The 19,115-nt window shown below is 30.6% G+C and overlaps 3 protein-coding genes across 4 annotated transcripts in view; 1 reads left to right on the plus strand and 2 right to left on the minus strand.

Moving 5' to 3' along the window:
- LOC126835151 (potassium/sodium hyperpolarization-activated cyclic nucleotide-gated channel 1) overlaps nucleotides 1-19,115 on the plus strand; it is a 39,096-nt gene that overhangs the window by 6,290 nt on the left and 13,691 nt on the right. For both annotated transcript variants that reach the window (XM_050567460.1, XM_050567461.1), the window contains exon 2: nucleotides 824-987. In XM_050567460.1, the coding sequence (XP_050423417.1) occupies nucleotides 824-987 (164 nt within the window). The remainder of the gene's footprint in view (nucleotides 1-823; nucleotides 988-19,115) is intronic.
- On the minus strand, nucleotides 3,607-9,045 carry LOC126835153 (multiple inositol polyphosphate phosphatase 1-like). Its single transcript, XM_050567462.1, has 8 exons — nucleotides 8,946-9,045; nucleotides 6,149-6,292; nucleotides 5,285-5,580; nucleotides 4,768-4,887; nucleotides 4,555-4,699; nucleotides 4,389-4,489; nucleotides 4,210-4,319; nucleotides 3,607-4,029 (listed from the first exon to the last, which is right to left on the minus strand). Exons 2-8 carry the CDS (start codon nucleotides 6,270-6,272, stop codon nucleotides 3,642-3,644), a joined length of 1,284 nt encoding a protein of 427 aa, XP_050423419.1. The 5' UTR covers nucleotides 6,273-6,292; nucleotides 8,946-9,045; the 3' UTR covers nucleotides 3,607-3,641.
- LOC126835150 (uncharacterized) lies at nucleotides 10,904-18,917 on the minus strand. The gene is made up of 14 exons (XM_050567459.1): nucleotides 18,758-18,917; nucleotides 16,802-16,957; nucleotides 15,589-15,884; nucleotides 14,994-15,113; nucleotides 14,772-14,925; nucleotides 14,606-14,706; nucleotides 14,426-14,535; nucleotides 13,447-13,919; nucleotides 12,877-13,166; nucleotides 12,681-12,800; nucleotides 12,484-12,619; nucleotides 12,330-12,430; nucleotides 12,150-12,259; nucleotides 10,904-11,421 (listed from the first exon to the last, which is right to left on the minus strand). The coding sequence occupies exons 1-14, from the start codon at nucleotides 18,813-18,815 to the stop codon at nucleotides 11,007-11,009; spliced, it is 2,640 nt and encodes an 879-aa protein (XP_050423416.1). The 5' UTR covers nucleotides 18,816-18,917; the 3' UTR covers nucleotides 10,904-11,006.

Here is a 19,115-nt window from a genome sequence, read left to right on the forward strand (position 1 = left end):
TACACAAGATGCTTTACCTATTCTTCGAAAAATAGTACTTTTTTAAAACATATTTTTATTTTATACAATATTACGATTGTCCCAATCGACTATCCAACATTAAAGTGGACTATGTTCAACTCAAAGACTGTATAAAATATGCATAGACACCAGTTATCAACTTAAAATAAATATAAGTCAAAACCTGTAGTCACGGTATTTTTTTTATCGAGGAAACCGGATACATAAAATACCAAGATTATAAAAAAACTTTTAATGGTATACAATCACTGAAACATGGTGCAAGATGGGACAACTGGATTCCTTTATAGCCAGTGATAATTGTATAAATATAACACCTTTGGAATATTTTACGGAAGTAAGTAACATTTTTAATAAGAAAACGGTGATTTTTCCATTGACTAATTTTGCAACACTTCTACACTATTTCAGGGCAAAAATACTCGATGAACACCTTTCCATCATATGTGCACACTTCTTTAGTTTAGTTTTGCGCACTATTATTATAATAGCAATTGATAAATTATTCAATTATTGTATTGGTTCAATTGGAAATTATTATTAGTCTCTGAGGGGCGTTATGGGACTTTCCCATTTTGTAGTTTGTAAATAATTATTAAATCATCTGTTTGCTATAATTAAACAAATTAGGAACATGTGAGTTAAGATATTTATTGAAAAATCCTACACCATAGTCCATACGCTTGGCTCGTCTCACCCCTAGGTTTCATTATTTGTATAGTTTTGCGGTTGAGGCGTATTTTTAATTTATACAAAAGTGATTTTATCACTCATTTTCCATACAATTTTTTTTTTCTTTCAGATTTTACTGGGACTTGTGCATGCTGCTGCTGTTGGTCGCCAATCTGATCATACTTCCGGTGGGAATTTCGTTTTTCAACGACGACTTCGACACCAGGTGGATAATATTCAACTGTTTGTCGGACACGATTTTTTTAGTGGACATAGTCGTTAATTTCAGAACAGGTAACCGCGTTGACCTTTACGCGTAATATCAATTAATAATATTTATAGTCACGCGCGACCATACGGGCCATTCGTAATGGCTTTATTTATACACATAACGACCACGGCTGTCCATTCATCGTTGTTGAATATATTAAAAGTAATAACGTCACGGGCCGCATTACTATTGCTAGAGCGGCTAAGGTGTCACACTGTACTGTACAGGGTGAGCCGACTGATGTGGGACACTCGTTTTTTTCCCTCGGTAGCCCATAAAATTCATACTTGCGTTAACGCCGATAACCGGACACAATGAAATGTTTTGAGATAATGATAGACAAGCAGTCCTTATCTACCCGTTCGAAACACAGTGACGGCGACAGTGTTATCGACACCGGGGTCGATGTATTAATGTTTAATAAGAAATTGCTGTGCTACTGTTGTGAAAACCGAACGAATATTGATTTTGAATTATGATTTTTTTACAAAGTCACGGCAAACGGACAGATTGATGAAAACGAAAAAACTCAAACATTTCTAAAACGCTACCATATTTTTTATATTTGCTTAAAACAACAAGCATAGACAGTCGTTTGAAAAACGACAAGTCCATACTCCTTTTATGCATAAGGGATGAACAAATATAAAAGGTTCCAAGTATTTAAATGTATAGCACAAAATACACTTACAAGTAAGGGAAAAAATAATTTTCAAAATGTTCATATTTTCCGAGAAAATTATTAGCGTCTCGTATCAGACGGATCATCCTGTACAACGGTAACCTTGAAAAAGGTGAGTTTCAAAATTTGGCCTATTTCGAGTTTAGAACATTGGATAGAAAAAAATTATTTTTTTTTTTTTTTACCAAAATGACAAAGTTGGACGTCGTTTTATGCGATTTGCATATTTAAATAAATTCAAGAATAGAAAAAAAAAAACGAATTTTCGCACACTTGGGAACATTAGACATTAGACATGAACCTCGACTTAGTGTTTTTTCCAATATAGTTTTGGCCATTGCAATGTTAATATACCGTGTTGAATTTTCAATGTCATTATCATATCTTTATAATGATTTTCAATTCGATTATAATGGTTTTGAATCAAAGAATTCATTCGTTCTTTTCATTTGTATTTTTTCAATCTGTTATCTTACTGTAAAGTAAAATTGTCTACAAAACCGCAAATATACCCTCTTGTAAAGAGGGAGGGGCGGTTTCCCGTACTTAGGAGTCTGAAGATTCTGAATACGGTCCTGAACCAGATGCCTACACGAAAGGTACTTTTTGAGGCAGCAAAATCACTTCAAAACGGTGAGAATGACAAGCTGGTCGAATTATTGATGTTTGTCTTATATTTTTTACCATTTCAGTAATTTACACATGTAATACTATCCAACGCCAACGTTTATAGGTACGCTTTTTATATACAAATTATTATTATGCTTAGCTGTTTTGTAAAACCGACAGTGTATAGGGATAAGGCTTACATGTATCATGCAAATGTTCCTACACAAGTTTGAAAACAACAATTCTACTGTATTTAAAAAAAATCCGAATGTTTTGTGCTTTTAGGTTGAAAAATAAGGTGTAGGTTTTTTGGGTGTTTATAGTATTACTATCTTAAACCATTGAAACGATAGAATTTATAGAACAAAGATAAATTCGACCGGCTTGTCAAAGTAACTGTCTTAAAGTAATCATTTTCATGCGGCCATGTCGAACGAAACGGTAAAATTTAAAGTTGATATTTTTCTGGGTCGCCTTTATATATTTATTGACATAGCTGGTTTATTATTATTTATATATTTATATATTGAACATAATATTTATTTTGTACCGTACCGTAACGTGGAGTTTATACTGTTACCTTTTAAGTTATAGATTTTGAAATCCCTCTTGAATCTAATGTTGACCTTTTAGAATTTTCATTGTATATGACTTTTTCTTCATTATATAAAAAATAACAATATAACTAAGATGTTCACGGTTAAGTCACGATATACAGAATAACGAAAAAATAATGGATTTTTTTCTCAATTTTAATTAATAAGATAATTCAAATTAATTGTTTTTGGGGGTCGCTCATTTTTTATCAGTTTTACATTTTACCCTTTGTTTTTCTCACAGGGAAAGGATGGGGATCAATTTGATTCCTAGGTATACATATATATAAATGTAAGAAAGTGGTCGAATTTTGTAAATAATTTTAAAGTTTTATAATGTACTCATATAATAGACCGCCTACAAAATTTTAAGTAACTAAAACCAAAAATAGATTTTAAAATATAATTTTTAAATTTTTTGAAATGTTGCTTTATAAACAAAAATATTTTTACTAAATATTAGTTATTTTCTATACAAGTTACATACTCATTATGAGCCTATCATATATAAACCTATCATCAGTAAAGTTTTCAACTCTTGAGTTATACATTTGTGCCATACAAGTGTCTCAAAAACTTTAACCAATCTAAACCATTACAAATAAGACGGATATTATTGAGTACATGATACTCAAAATAAAAAAAATTAACACAACGGTAGTTTTTTAAATTATATAATATTTTTTACTGAACAACTGGTATCAAACAATATTTTTTTATAATACACCATTGTAATAGTTTAAAATTATGTGAATATAATATTGAATGAAAACTAATCAAAGCGAAATGATCAGGCTGTTTTACTTTTGTATTCAGCTAAAAAATTAACACAGTTATTTTCGCTTATGAATGCTTGTAACTTTTTTTGAATATCTGACCACAAACATACTGTACACGAACGATCGTTTCCTAAAGGAATGCTTGTAATATGTTCGTTGAAATAAAATGCTACTTTATAATCAACATCATCAGTGTCCTCGTAAAGAACAACCATAACATTTGCAGCCCATGGACTGAACAACGAAGTTCTCCACTTAAGGTCCGCCATACCGTGGTAGTTGGATGCCGTTAATGCATCGTCGCCGGCAGCTAGGCCTAACATGATATAGAAACTCAATACGTTAGTACTGTGTCCAAAGTAGAAATGACCGTCCGGTCCTTCTCCATTGATTTTATTTCTGAAATCATATTAATGTCACCACGTGATCGACAAATTTAAATATTCTATATTAGGGTGGCCTGTAATATTTTTTTGCACTTTAATCTCGTATACTTTAGGTTCCAAAAAAAAAAAAAAAATAAATCGCATACTCTATAAGAGCACCACCGTAACATACATAATGTTGAAAATACATTACTTAAAGCTTTCTTCGAGACGTATGGCCATCGGACAAGCGAGTTTTGCGTTAAAAGGATCTCCGTAACCATGAAAATAGTATCGGAAAATTTCAAGGGCGTACTCAAAAATCTAAAACCATTTTAAAACAATCAATTGCCAGCAGTTCGTGAAAATCACCGGTCCATTATATTTGCTTACTTCAAGATCATCTGGGCCAAATAGTTTATACCAAGGGGACACCTTACTGTCGTCAATAGCCAATTCAAAGGTAGCCACCTCGTACATGACGTTTACAATTTCTAAAACAAATGTAATAGTATCAAACCATTCGAATGGTATTGCTTTTGGCTATTAGATGGATTACCGTAGTTAATATCTTTGAAATCTATGCCCATCCTATCCGCAACTCTTTGCACGACACCATTCATATGTTCGCCTTCCCTGAATTCTTTCATTTGATTTAAATAATATGTTTTCATTTTTTCATTTCCCCGCTTTAGTTCTTCAATCTGTATACAATTTGTAAAAGATTTACCCACATTGATAGTAAAGGGAACAGCGCACACTTAAAACTTACCATTAAAAGACTATCCTTAGGACCACAAACAGGAATACTGGTGATAGTGTCATCATTAAAAAGGTTTTGTAAGAGTGTTTGACCCGAAAGGTCACACCGTGGATCCGGCACTGTCAAAACCTAAGGTGTTCATTACAAATTTAAAATATTGGTATAATTTTTTTACAGGGTTGTTTAAAATTTCACGTTACAGTAATATTTTCTATGAAATAAAATGATTTAGCTAAAACCGTTTCAAACAAAATCATAAGCTAATATCAATAGGTGACTTTTTTAAAGTAAAGGATTATAATACATACCCGATGACTAACGAGCGGTAAAACTAGTTTTAGATAATCACTTGCTGCTATTATGAATATAATATTTTACAAAAAATTAAATATAATTTTATTTTTTTAGATTAGGGTTTTATTAAATCATATTTTGTATAGCTAGCATAATTATTTTACCGTAACGTGAAACTTGGACAACTTTTTATGTCATATGTTTTTGTTAATCAGGGAGCAATGCGATATACCTCATAATATTCGGAGTTGTACTTCCGTTCGAATAGATTCGGAAAAGCTTCACGAATCCTTATTGCCAGATATTTTATTTCATCATGGCCTTTTTGTGTTATACTTTTATCGCCAGTGGTGTCAATGACTGTTTCCCAATTTTTTATGGCTTCCATATCTTCTGGCTCTAACGTAGCACGTTCGGTAAATTTGTTTTGATATTTTAATATTTTCGGGATCGCGTTTAAATTAAAATTAATCGTTGGACCTCTCGTTCCATGCCTCCCCAACATAAAAATTTGACGTGGCGTAAGACCTACAAAATAGTATTAGTTTAATTTGTATTACCTTCCAAAAAAAAAAAATATAAATGTATATATTACCTCCCTAACACCGTTAAACTTATTATTTAAATATTTTTTATCTGAACTCCAAATCTCAATCAAAATTATATCGACCTTTTAAAATTTAAATGCCAGAGACTCCAAGGGGCTATAGCCTCATAACTTTTATTTAACTTATATATTATATGCATCCGATCAACCATAAAACAAAAAAACTATACAAGCCTATTTCACTGAAAATAATTGCTATCATAACATTTAACAAAAAGCATAAAACAATTCTAATGGACTACAGCAACATGTTAACTTACTAGATAAATGGTAAGAATCCTGCAGCAATAAAGTTAATTAATCTAAATGCACTCGCACTACATTTTCTCTCCATTTAAATACCTGTCTTCCAGTAAAAATAATCGGAATATACCAATCACGACCCTTTGTAAATTCTTAAGAATAACACTTGACACGTCTTAACGTTTAACCTGCATACGATAAATTGAAGCACTTATACTTCAAATGAGCTGATAAAGTACATCTTACCTTCTGGTACTTCAATCTTCGGCGCTGAAACTAACTCGTATGAAGTTTTAGTACTGAAAAACCCATACGGGATAGCTTTAACCGTTACCAGAAAAAAGGTTAGTATACACAGGAACTTCAACATTGTATCGGTTGCTGTATTCTCTGTAAAAAAATGTATAATCGAAATAATAACTGAAATATATATATACAGGGTGTAATGTAAAGTTGTACCGATCTTCAAACGAGACAATCAAGATGCTCTATGGGTACAATAAATGGTATTAATTTCAAATTTATTTAAAATAGAACTCGTATCTCATTAAAAAATTGTCTTACGAAAATTTCCGGATTTCAGATTTGAAATCAGGAGAAAAAATCTTGTTTAATTGATATGTAACATGATTTTTGGTATCTGACCATACTTGCGTCCGCGGAGTGGCCACTGAGTGGTCGGCATGTGACCAAAACCAACATATAGCATGTGACACATAATTTTAGGTTAGAATTTTATTCTTAATTCAGTGGTTTCCTTAGAATTTTTTTATATTAAAAGATGTGTCACATGCCATATGTTGGTTTTAGTCACACGCCGGCCACTCGGTGGCCACCTTGTAGACGTATGTGTGGCCAGATACCAAAAAATCATACTACATATCAATTCCACAAGATTTTTTCTCACGATTTAAAATCTAAAATAATTTTTTTCATAAGACAATTTTTTAATGAGATACGAGTTTTATTTTAAATAATTTTTAAATTAAAAAAAAAAATGAATACCATTTATTTGTACATTCATTTGAAGCCCATAGAGCATCTCGACTGACTCATAGAAGCTCAATAGAACTTTACATTACACCTTGTATTTATATAAAAATGTATACACGGGGATATATATTTCAACGTATCCATTAGGCCTGATATTTGGTCTGTCTAATACGGTCTTGTAATCGTATTATGAATATTTATATAATATTATCCAATAAATTATTTAGATATTAGGCTAATATAGAACACGAATAACTGGCAGTTTACACACCATTTATATATTCCTAGTAGCTGGATAATAATATGTTAGTACCATCGTATATTTAAAATTTAACATGCAATAAGTTTAGATTCATACAACCAATTATGTAAGTGTGTGAGGATTGACTTATTAAAAACAGTCTTTGACCAGTGTTAGATTGCTCTCTATGTGTACGGTGTGTATGTAGTATATATATCTATCAAATGGAATTTATGTCAACTAGAGCAAATTTCAAGTCAGTCGGTGCACTACTTGTTAAGTGTTCTCAATGTTTTTTTGTTAGTGTTTAAACACATGTATATTTTACTAAATTTGAAAACAATATAAACCATTTCGGTTTCGATCAAAACAATTCTGTAGAAAATATGAGAATATGAATATAATTTTTTATTTGTATTTGTAAAAAAAATCCATCCGCAATTATGCAGTGTGATGAGATTAATGAGTGGCACAGTAAAGTCTACACCAATGCAATGGATACCTGTATTACCCAACATAGCACCACCAGATTTACGAAGGAATAAACAAATTTATAGGAACCATTAAAATGGCCTAGAACAAGAAGTGTTCATTGTTATGGAAAATATTAGAATATTGCCTGTATTAACCAACGCAGTACTACCAGATTAACGATTTAAAGAAAAACGTAGTTAATATAATTTATAAATTGATAATGCAGTAAGCATTGTAATAGTAAAGCCAATATATTTGTATGAGTTTTTTCCGAGGACATCCGTAAAAGATATAAATATTACCTTAAAATAATAATATTTTTATAAGTTTTAAATTTTAGCGAAATATCTTTCGTGGAGCTTTGCATGGAAGAGTCAAAAATGTTTTTATTTGTGATGAAAGAAAAATATTATAAGTGTTAATTTTGTTTTTGAAAAATTCTTCGTGGAGCTTCGCAATGGCAAAGCCGAAAGTGTTTTTATTCGTGATGAAAGAAATATATTTCCTAAACATTTTGTTAGTGTTAATTTTTTTTTTTGAAAAATTCTTCGTGGAGCTTCGCAATGGCAAAGCCGAAAGGATTTTTATTTGATATGAATAATAAATACTGGCTATTTAATGAGAGATTTTGCATTGAGAAATCGATTTTGAAGACTTTTGGGTACTTATTTGACAAACGAATTGCGGCAATGCAGCTGTTTCAAGGGCTGCGACGATTATAGGATTTAGACATTTTAATGTTGTGGTTTGGTTTGACCACTTTTTTGATAAATTGTGGGTTCATCTCTGCGGCGATGTGACTGTTCAAAGGTCACGACAGAGTTACGAATTTTGCAACGGCGATTTGGCTGGCTGAAAACCATACGACAACGATAGCTCTAAGAAAAACATTTTTTTTAACACTACGTCTGGTTGTAGTGTTTTAGAATTTCTACTGCGGCAATGTGGCTGTTCAAAGACCACGACAGTATTGGTAATGTTTTGGGTGTTATGGACAAAATTACTAGATGTGTGGTCGGATGTTATACAATATATAATTCATAATTATTATGGTCATTTCTCTCTCTGATCTCTAATTATTAAAAAAAAAAAAAGAATTGTTTTTATTTTTTATTTACTTGAATATGGTTCTTTTTTTTTCTTTTTTTTCGAAGATAGGTGAAAAATGACGAAATTAGATTAGGATTTTGGTAATTATTAATTGTTAATTTTTTACGTGGTAAGAGCTTAAGTTGGCCACCATTTGTAACAGAAAGTAAAAACTAAATATGAGAATGGTGGTAGGGAAAATGTGAAAAGTGACGTTTAGGATAAATAAATGTAATGATAACTTACCAATGGATTATTTAACTCTACGTCCGTTAAACAATAAAATATAAAACCATTTAATTTTAACGATATTGTAATGAGAATGTAAAAATATGCTTACTTAATAATATATCGTACGAGTGTACTTCTTCAAATGTACTTAGTGTAAAACTAAATGGGGTTTTCGGTTTAGATATAAACTTAATCGTCGAAAGTAGAAATGTACCATCGATTTTGTATTTGTATTGTCAGTGTTTGTCTTTTAAAAATATGTTTTTTAAAATGTACTTGCGTCATATACTGAACAACGGCCCAAAACATAAAATATACCTAATGTGGTGCAATTTCTCAACTTTATTCGTATTTTATGTCGAAGTACAAACATTTTCCTAAACCCTTCATTACATTATCACTATAAGCAATTTAGTTAGGATTTATAATTTATAATATAAATAATTTTTACATTTAAAATTTAGATAGGAACTTAACCGTCGAAAGTAGAAATGAACCATCGATTTCGTGTTTGTATTGTCAGTGTTTGTTTTTTTGAAAATATGTTTTTTTAAATGTACGTGCGTCTTTTACTACTGTACAATGACGTAAAATATCATTTTTTTTTTTATATTTTATAGATTTTTAACGACCGCGAGGGCAGAGAGTACAGTTAATATCGTAATGTAATATAACATAATGCACAATAATAGTGAATATAATAATAAAAAAGTTATAGAATAAGAGTATTGAAATAAATTATAGACAATAAATATATTAAAATTTTGTTAAAAAAAAACATTCAACAATCTTCTGAGCTTGAGTCTATAATTAAAAAACAAATCGAAATCTGATAAGAATTCATTACAAAAACTTAAAATCCTTCTGATGGAAATATGTACAACAAAATTACGATTACTAGGTGCTAAATATAATAAGATGTGTTGTTTAGTACTGACTGGCGGGGCTCTAAAACCGATATCTTGCAAAAGCTAAGGGTGCCTAACCGATCCGCTTAGAAGCTTATGTAAGAATATGCAGTCGTTATAGTTACGTTTTTTACTTAGAAGGGATATTCTACATTGGCTTTCAATATTTGTAGTGGGCAGCCCACAATTGTTTAATTTGTAAAAAACTATTCTTATAAATCTTATAAATATAAATCATTGAATTTTCTTAATTTTATCAACTAAGCCAGTTTGCCGTGGGTCCCAAAATGTACTTTATGTGGTCTTGTTGCTCAACTTCATGCATATTTCATGCTTAAATACTAATCAATTTTACCTTAAGTGGTTTGCGTATGAGTGATATCATGTTTGGGAATTCAAACGGCAACCCCAATATTTTTCGAGGTATTCTGTTAGATTTTTATTTTTTTTTCAAAAATGGTGGTAAAAATTTGAATTTTCGGTCAATCGTTTTTATTATATTATTGCACAAAATTTAACGGTTTGGCGCTTTTTGTCACGACAGTGTCAGAAAAAATTTCAGGCCACATACATGTTACATGTTATCAACCATAAATTATCGTTATGGGATGGCCAATGGCCGAGAGCTGACTGTACATAATAATAATAATAATTATTATTATTATTATTATTATTATTATTTAGACGATATTTTTTTTGACAATTCTTTCTATCATTTTTTATAGTACCTTTGGCTATTTGAAAACTAATTTACTTAGAAATACTTATAGATATTTTGAACCATTAATTAAAATAATCGCTAATAAAAAATTAATTAATTTGTAAACAAAAATGTAAGCAATAACCATGGCTACAAATGAGTTACAACTATTATTATAGTAATATCATATGATTACTTTGCTGATTATAATAATTACATTATTATAATGTTATAACTTAACGTTAATCGGATTACAAGTATCTCAAAACTTTAACCAATCTATACCGTTTGAAATGAGACGGATATTATTATGTACACGCAACTCTAAATAAAATGAATCAATACAACAGTGGTTTTTTTAAATTAAATAATAACTTTTACTGAAGAACTTAAATCAAACAATATTGTTTATAATACACCATTGCAATAACCTAAGACTATGCGAATATAATATTGAACGGCAACTGATCAAAGCAAAACGGTCTCTTTTTGTTTTTCAGTGTATGCGGCCAAATTTTCAGCTATAAAATGAACACAGTCATTGTCTCTTATGTATGCTTGTAACTTCTTTTGAATATCTAGCCACGGACATACTGTACAAGACGAACCGTCTTCTAAAGGTATGCTTGTAATATGTTCGTTGAAATAAAACGCTACTTTATAATCATCGTTAGCGTTTTTGAAAAGCACAGCCATAAAGTTTGCAGCCCATGGACATAATTTAGAAGCTATCCATTTGCGATTTTTCATTTCAATGAAGTTCGATGCCGTGAGTGGACTGTCGTCTTTGCCCACACCAAATATAAGGTACAAGTTCACCATGTTACTCCTGTGTGCATAGTGAAATACACCACTGGGTCCTTCTTTTCTGTTAATTTTTTCTCTGAAATTATAATATATACAATAGATAAAACAAGAAATAAACCATTTCACAGTAAAAAAGTACTAAAGGGAAGTCCAGTATTCACATAGAAATGTATTTACAGTGATTCTATCTTTTTGAGATGATATAATGATTCCTATAGAACTGTAACCTCCCCAGTCCCCACTTTGCCCCGGCCCAACTATGCAGGCTTCTTTATTTGAATAATGTTACTTGAAATTGTTGTGGTTAGAAGCCAAAAGCTGATGTGTGCAAAATGAATAGTTTAAGGAGAGCAATTTAAACACTTTAGACCACTATACAAAATATAACACTTATCATACGAATCACCGTTTTGTACTACAAGTTATACTTATTTATATTTCATGGACCATACAAAAATAAAGTTTTAGTAACACATCATATTTATTCTATGAACTATGTTCTTCCGTGAAACATTTGGTTTTAACAAATTTTCGAATATCTTATTTGATATGTAATCTACAAATACCATATGTTGAATCAAGAAAATGTACACCTTCAACTGAGCAATACTTGCAATAAACCTCAAAACTGCATTTTTTACACATATCATATTTTGGCTCTCAACCGCAAAATTGTTCGAGTATAATGTTGTTCAGATAAATTTTGCCAAACTGGTTGTATCACCAGTATTTATTTGATTTATCTATGTTCGAAATTTGTTAAAATAATAATAAAATAATAATAAAATCATTAATTCATAATACTCCAAGGTCTGCAGAAGTCTTAAAGCCATTGGACATGCGACTTTTAGGTTATGCGGGTTTCCGTATCCAAAGCGAGAGTCCCAATACAGTTCATCAAAATATTCTATAATCTGCGATCATTTAAAAATTGTTAAAAATGTCAAATCTATATACAATGAAATCCCACACGGCAGTGCTTACTTCTAAGTCTTCTTGACAGAATACACTACACCAAGGGGGGATCGATCCGTCATCAAATGCTATTTCGTAGCGACATACTTCATACATCATCAATACTTCACCTAATAGATACACATATTAGTTACAAGTCCATATTGTTTATTACTTGACTTACGTAAAGTAATATCATCTGATCCCATTTTAACATTTACTCTTTCAACAACCTTTTTCATAGAATCGCCCTTTTTGAATTTTTGACTTTCATACTCAACTCCTTCAGCAAGAGGCTTCGCTGGTATGATATTCTTAATCTAAATCAACATTAATATTCATGTAAAAGCAATGTAAATATCTATATTTCAATATAGTTACCGTTAAAAAGAAGTCATCGTTATTACATTTAGGAACGTCAGTAATGGTTGTATCATCGTAAACCGTTTGTAGAAATATTGTTCCAGATTCCCTACAACGTTCATCTTCCATTGTCAATGCCTAAAATTTTAAACCCATATAATGTACTGGTGTTCAACTATATTGTTAATTATTGTTATATGGGTGTTCAATGTACCGCATAGTTATTTGACTGTTCGAATAAATCTGGAAATGCTTCCCGAACTCTCAGTGCCAATTCCTTTATTTCAACACGACCCTTTGGGATCAATTCTTTATCGTTTGGCTTGAATTCAATACTTGGTTGCCAATTCATAATAGCTTGAATATCTATTTGGGTCATTTTAGCTTTTTTGGTGATTTTTCCTTTTAAATCATAAAGCTTGGGTAACTGGTTATCGTAAAAATACTTTGTTGTAGATGTCGTAGCATGTCTGCTTAACGTAAATATCTGAATTGGTTTATAGTCTACAAAACAAAAATAACGTCTTTTATTTTTAACAGAGGTTCGTTAAGTTAATAACAAGTGTGGTTTAATAAGCTTCTAAATCGTTGCTTAAGGAAACTAAAAATGAGAAAAACTCTTTTATGATAATATCCATTTGTAGCTGTGGGAGATAGATTGGAAAGTTGATATTGAAATATCTTTTCTACATTAAATGGTATCCCCAAAGTATGTATGAAAATTAGGCAATAAGAATGGTAAGATTATAAGTAATCATACCATTAAGATACTAGATAATCTTACCTCGTAGGCTAGGCGGTACAAAGATTTCTTTTGCGGAAACAAATTTGTATGCGGTTTTTGTGCCAAAATACACGTATGGTTTTGTATCTTTATAGTTTCTTACGGTATTAGTAGCTACCAAATCGACACAGTCATTGTCGGTTATATAAGCTGTTAACTTGTCTTCAATATCCGACCACGCACATACAGTACAAAACGAACCGTCTCTTAGCGTTATAGAAGTTAGTTTTTCGTTTAAATAAAATGATACTCTGTAATCATTTTCAGCGCCCTCGTAAAGCACAACCATAACATTAGCAGCCCATGGACCGAACAACGAAGTTCTCCACTTTAAGTCCTTCATACCCTTGTAGTTGGACTGCTTAAATGGAATGTCACCGTCACCTATGCCTAACATGACATACAAACTCAATATGTTAGTACTGTGTCCATGGTAAAATACAGCATCCGGTCCTTCTCCATTGATTTTATTTCTGAAATCATATTAATGTCACCACGTCATCGACAAATTTAGATATTATAATACAAGGTGATCCACTTTGTATTACCAACTAAATTCTAAAAAGGTAAAATTTTCACTTTGATTAAAATAACGAATTCAATTTTGTAAAATAAGTTCAACCGTCTAAAAACTGATATCATCAGCATTCATCACTTTGAAAAATGTATGTATACAGTTGAAATTATCTGGAATTATTGCTTAAGGACTTTCAAAAAAATAGTGTGAATTTATTTTACTCAATTAAAATATGGAAGGTTTCAACACGAGAATTATTCTCCAAGAATAAACTATATTAACACAAATACTTCGACAAGTTTCAATATTATATATTAGGATGGTCTTTTTTTATTTCATTATATAATAGCTCTTCAAAACTTTCAAAAACTAAAGCAGATCTATTTTACTCATTTAAAACGTTAGAAAAAACAATAAAAGCACCACCATTACTTATATTATAGTGTTCATAATTCATATTACCTAAGTCTTTCTTCGAGACGTATGGCCATCGGACAAGCGAGCTTTTTGTTAAAAGGATCACCATAACCATTAAAATAGAATCGAAAAATGTCATCGGCGTACTCGAAAACCTAAAACCATTTCAAAACTATCAAATTCCAACTGCTCATGAAAACCACTAGTTATTATATATTTGCTTACTTCAAGATCATCTTGGCAAAATATTTTATACCAAGGTGATATCGCACTGTCACCAATAGTCAATTCGAAGGTAGCCACCTCGTACATGATGTTTATGATCTCTAAAACAAACATAATAGTATAAAACCATTAAAACGATGTTGCTTTAGGCTATTATTTAGCATACCATAGTCGAGTTCTGTGGAATCTATGCCCATTTTATCCGCAACCCTTTGCACGACACCATCCATGTATTTGCCTGTCCTAAATTCTTTTATTAAACTATCTGTTTTTACCCGTATCTCTTTGCATCTCGTATCGAGCTTCTTCAGACCTTCAACCTGTTAACCAATCGCAAAATATTTACCCACATTTATAGTAAAGGAAACAGCGCAAACTTCAAACATACTTGTAGAAGGATATCCGTAGGGTCACATACAGGAATTTTTGGGATAGTTTCATCTTTAAAAATGTTTTCTATAAATGTTTGACCCGAAAGTTCACACCGTGAATCCGGCGCAGATAAAATCTAAGATGATCAAAAATATTTTTAAATATTTGTACAATTATTTTACAGGGTGGTATCATTTTCGCGTTACAGTAATTTTTACTATTAAATGGTAAGTTATAGCTAAAAAAAGTTTCAAATAAAATCCTTATTTTACTTAACGTTCGAAATTTACATTTACTAACCAAACTAAAATATATATATATATATATATATATATATATATATATTATATTTCAAAATCTAATACTAAGAGACGTGTTTTTAAAGTAATTATAATATATTTACCTGATAATTAATGACTTTTTAAAAACTAGTTTTAGATAAATACTTCCTGCTATTATGAATATTATATTTTACGAAAAATTCAATATAATATTTTGATGTTATACTAGATTAGGGTTTTATTAAAACATTTTTATAGCTGGTAAAATTATTTTACCGTAACATGAAACTCGGACAACTTTTTTGTTAATCAAGGAACAACGCGATATACCTCATAATTGTCGGAGTTGTACTGCCGTTGAAATAGATTTGAAAAAGCTTCACGAATTCTTATTGCCAGATCTTTTATTTCATCGTGCCCTTTTTGTGTTATACTTTTATCGCCAGTGGTGTCAATGATCGTCACCCAATTATTTATGGCTTTGATATCTTTTGGATTTAACGTAGCACGTTCGGTAAATTTGTTTTGATATTTTACCAGTTTTGGCATCTTATCGTTGGAAAAGCTGAACCTTGGACCTCTAGTTCCATGCCTCCCCAACATAAAGATTTGACGTGGCGTAAAACCTACAAAATAGGACTAGTGTAATTTTAAATGGTATGAAACCTGTAGAACTAAAGTTACACCATTTAAATCCACTTAAATCTCACACCACATTCTCTGTCCGTTAAAACACCTGTTATTCAGAAGCACTAAACGGAATGTACCAACCACAACATTGTATATTTCTTGGGAATAACACTTGACTAAACGGGATCCCATGTTATTTCGTATTGCCCCACTAAACCTTTTACTCTAAACTACATTCCTTAAAGACCGGCAAGGTACGATCGCGAAGGTTTGGATATTCTTTTTTAATAGTGATAAAACATTATTACTTTTTTCAGACCAGTCTCGCAAAATTGTGAAAAAAATGTTTTGGTCTGTAGGTATATTCACAAAAATCTACAAATTTCCAACCTCCGCAAAAAAACCAATCCCCAAAGTCTTCCTAGTCATCCAAGACGAAATTGGTGCAGAGATCTCTGCAATTACTTAACTAAATTCATAATATAGTCATTCCACTGAGTACGAATTGTTTAAACTGAAACATAATGTGTGTATCAAAAATAAATTTAAACTATATATATTGTATTTAAATTCAGACACAATTTCGTAACAATGTTGGTTTTGTGGAAGCTATTGGTTGTGTGTGTTTTTCTAAAAATGGGCTGGAAAAATTCGAATATGGCCATTATGGTTTCTAGTTAATATTTATTACTGTTTGAAATGTGAATTATTTACTTAAAATGAACGCTCAATGTTTTGTCAGTGAATATGACGAGGCCGCTATAAATAACCGCTAGGCCCGGCTAGACGGGTAGCATCATATTTAAATCAGTATAATGGGCACAGATACAATAAAACCTCTTTACTCTTATACTTTAAATAAGAAAAAAAAAGTCAAGTACTCAAAAGGACCTGATAAAAATATACTTCTTACCCTTTGGTTTTTCAATCTCCGGTGCTGCAACTAAATTGTATGGAGTTTTTGACCCAAAAAACCCGTATGGAATAGACTTTTCATCGTTGGCTTTAACCGTTACTAGAAATAAAGCTACTGTACACAGAAACTTCAACATTGTAGTGATTACTAAATCTGTGTAAAACATATTTTATTTAAAATATTAGATATATACATACATACAAGGTGTTACTTATTTTTACGCATCTATTAGGCTTTATATTTGGTCCGACTAATGCGGTATTGATTCTTGCGTGGAATCATGTTATTAATATTTACATATTGAATAGACTATTTTGTTATTCGGCTTTATACAACACTTAAAACTGGAAGTTTATACTATACCATTAATATATTTACTATAGTTAGTGGATAATAATATGCTAGCCCTGTACCAGCTTAGATTTACAATTTAACATAAAAAAGTTTAGAGATTCATACAACCAAGCATGTAATTCTGAGGGGATTGACTTATTTAACACAGTGTTAGTCCCGTGTTAGATCACTATATATTTATCAAATGGAATTTTTTCAACTAAAAAATCTAAGGCGAGTTGGTGTACTACGTATTTAGTTTTATTCGGTGTTTTTGTCTTAGTGTTGGTGTTTGAACACATGTATATTCTAATAAATTAAAAAACGAACAACAACCTTTCGGTTTTGATAAAAACAATTCTAAATTTTAAATGTAAAAATATGCTTACTTATAGTATATTAATTACTAGTAGTTTAGACATAGTCAAATATATTTTTAAAAATCGTTTAATTATTAGGTTATTGTAAAAATTTGAAAATAATATTTTTAAAATTAAATATGTAAATTTGTGCAGATTTTGGGTGTAGATTCAATTCGGACGAAGCCAAAAAATGTTTTTTAAACCGATATCATTTTTAAGAGTTTGTATTTGTAAAAAGTTTGGGCATAGATTTGATTTAGACATTGTTAAAGTATGTTTTAAATTTACATAGCTATTAAGTATTTATGTTTGTGACAAATTTGGATATTTTGAGAGCTTTCTAATAATTAAGGCAAATGAATTTTTAAAAGTCTTACGTCTTAATTTTTAGCAAGAACATTTTCGAGGAGGTACGCAAAAGACAAAATTATTATCTTAAAATAATGATTGTTTTATAAGTTTTAATTTTTAATGAAAAATGTTTTGTGGAGCTTCGCAATGGCAGAGCCAAAAGTGTTGCTATTTGTAATGAATAATAAATACTGGCTATAAATTCAGAAATTTTGTGATGACAAATCGATTTTGATGACTTATTTGACAGATGAATGGAGGCAACGCAGCAATTTCAAGGGCTGCGACAATTGTAGGACTTTTAGAAATTTTATTGTTGTGTTATAGTTTGACCACTACAATGTTTTAAAAAAATTGGACACATCTCTGCGGTGATGTAGCTGGCTGAAAACTATATGACAACGATAGCTTTAAGAAAAACATTTATTATTAACACTACGTCTGGTTGTAGTGTTTTAGATTTTCTACTGCGGCAATGTGGCTGTTCGAAGACCACGACAGTATTGATAATGATTTGGGTGTGATGGACGAAATTAGTAGATGTGAGGTCGTATGTCTTGTAATACATGTTTTATAATAATGGTAATTTCTCATTTTCACCTCTAATTATTTGAAAATAGTTGTTATTTTTTTATTTATGTACTTGAATGTATGGCGTCTTTTTTTTTTTTTGTTAAAGATTAGGAAATTAGATTAATATTTTGGTAATTGTTTTTTATTACTATTTTTTTTTTTTTTAATAATAAAAAGATGTTAAATGTTTTTAATTATTTATTTCACGGTGTGGGAACACCATTAAGTTAGGCACCATTTGTAACAGAAAGAAAAAACTAAACCAGTGAAGGGTGGCAGGGAAAGATCATATCTTTTCAAGTGGTGTCTTGGATAAAACGTAATGATAACTTACCAATGAATTCTTTAATTTCTACGTTCGTAAAACAAAAACATATAAAAGAATTTAACATCAGCGATATTGTAAATAAAATGTAAAAAAATATATGTTTTTTTAGTAATGTATTATACTAGTGTACTTTTTAAAATACAGTGTACGAATAAATCGTTTTTTCGGTTTAGATAGAAACTTAATCGTCAAAAGTAAAACTGAACCGTCGATTTCGTATTTGTATTGTCAATGTTTGTTTTATAAAAATGTGTTTTTAAAATGCATGTACGTCTTTTACTGAATATTAACGTGAAATATAAAAGGTATATACTTTATTTGGTGGCTTTTTTTCTTCTTCTTTATTCGATATACAGGGTGATTC

This window comes from Adelges cooleyi, unplaced genomic scaffold (genome assembly GCF_023614345.1).
Source record: "Adelges cooleyi isolate 19-005CV unplaced genomic scaffold, UGA_ACOO_1.1 ACOO_flye_CR_arks_rails_tigmint_CR_PRNA_23, whole genome shotgun sequence".
NCBI classification, from domain to species: domain Eukaryota; kingdom Metazoa; phylum Arthropoda; class Insecta; order Hemiptera; family Adelgidae; genus Adelges; species Adelges cooleyi.

Excerpts from the sequence above, each read along its gene's own strand:
- LOC126835150 (XM_050567459.1), bottom strand. The coding sequence starts at position 18,815 with ATGTTAAATTCTTTTATATGTTTTTGTTTTACGAACGTAGAAATTAAA. Across the intron at positions 14,707-14,771 it reads TTCCACAGAACTCGACTATG|AGATCATAAACATCATGTAC; the intron begins GTATGCTAAATA and ends TGTTTGTTTTAG. Across the intron at positions 13,920-14,425 it reads CGTCTCGAAGAAAGACTTAG|AAATAAAATCAATGGAGAAG; the intron begins GTAATATGAATT and ends ATATGATTTCAG.
- LOC126835153 (XM_050567462.1), bottom strand. The coding sequence starts at position 6,272 with ATGTTGAAGTTCCTGTGTATACTAACCTTTTTTCTGGTAACGGTTAAA. Across the intron at positions 4,700-4,767 it reads CTAAGGATAGTCTTTTAATG|ATTGAAGAACTAAAGCGGGG; the intron begins GTAAGTTTTAAG and ends AATTGTATACAG. Across the intron at positions 4,490-4,554 it reads TTTCAAAGATATTAACTACG|AAATTGTAAACGTCATGTAC; the intron begins GTAATCCATCTA and ends CATTTGTTTTAG.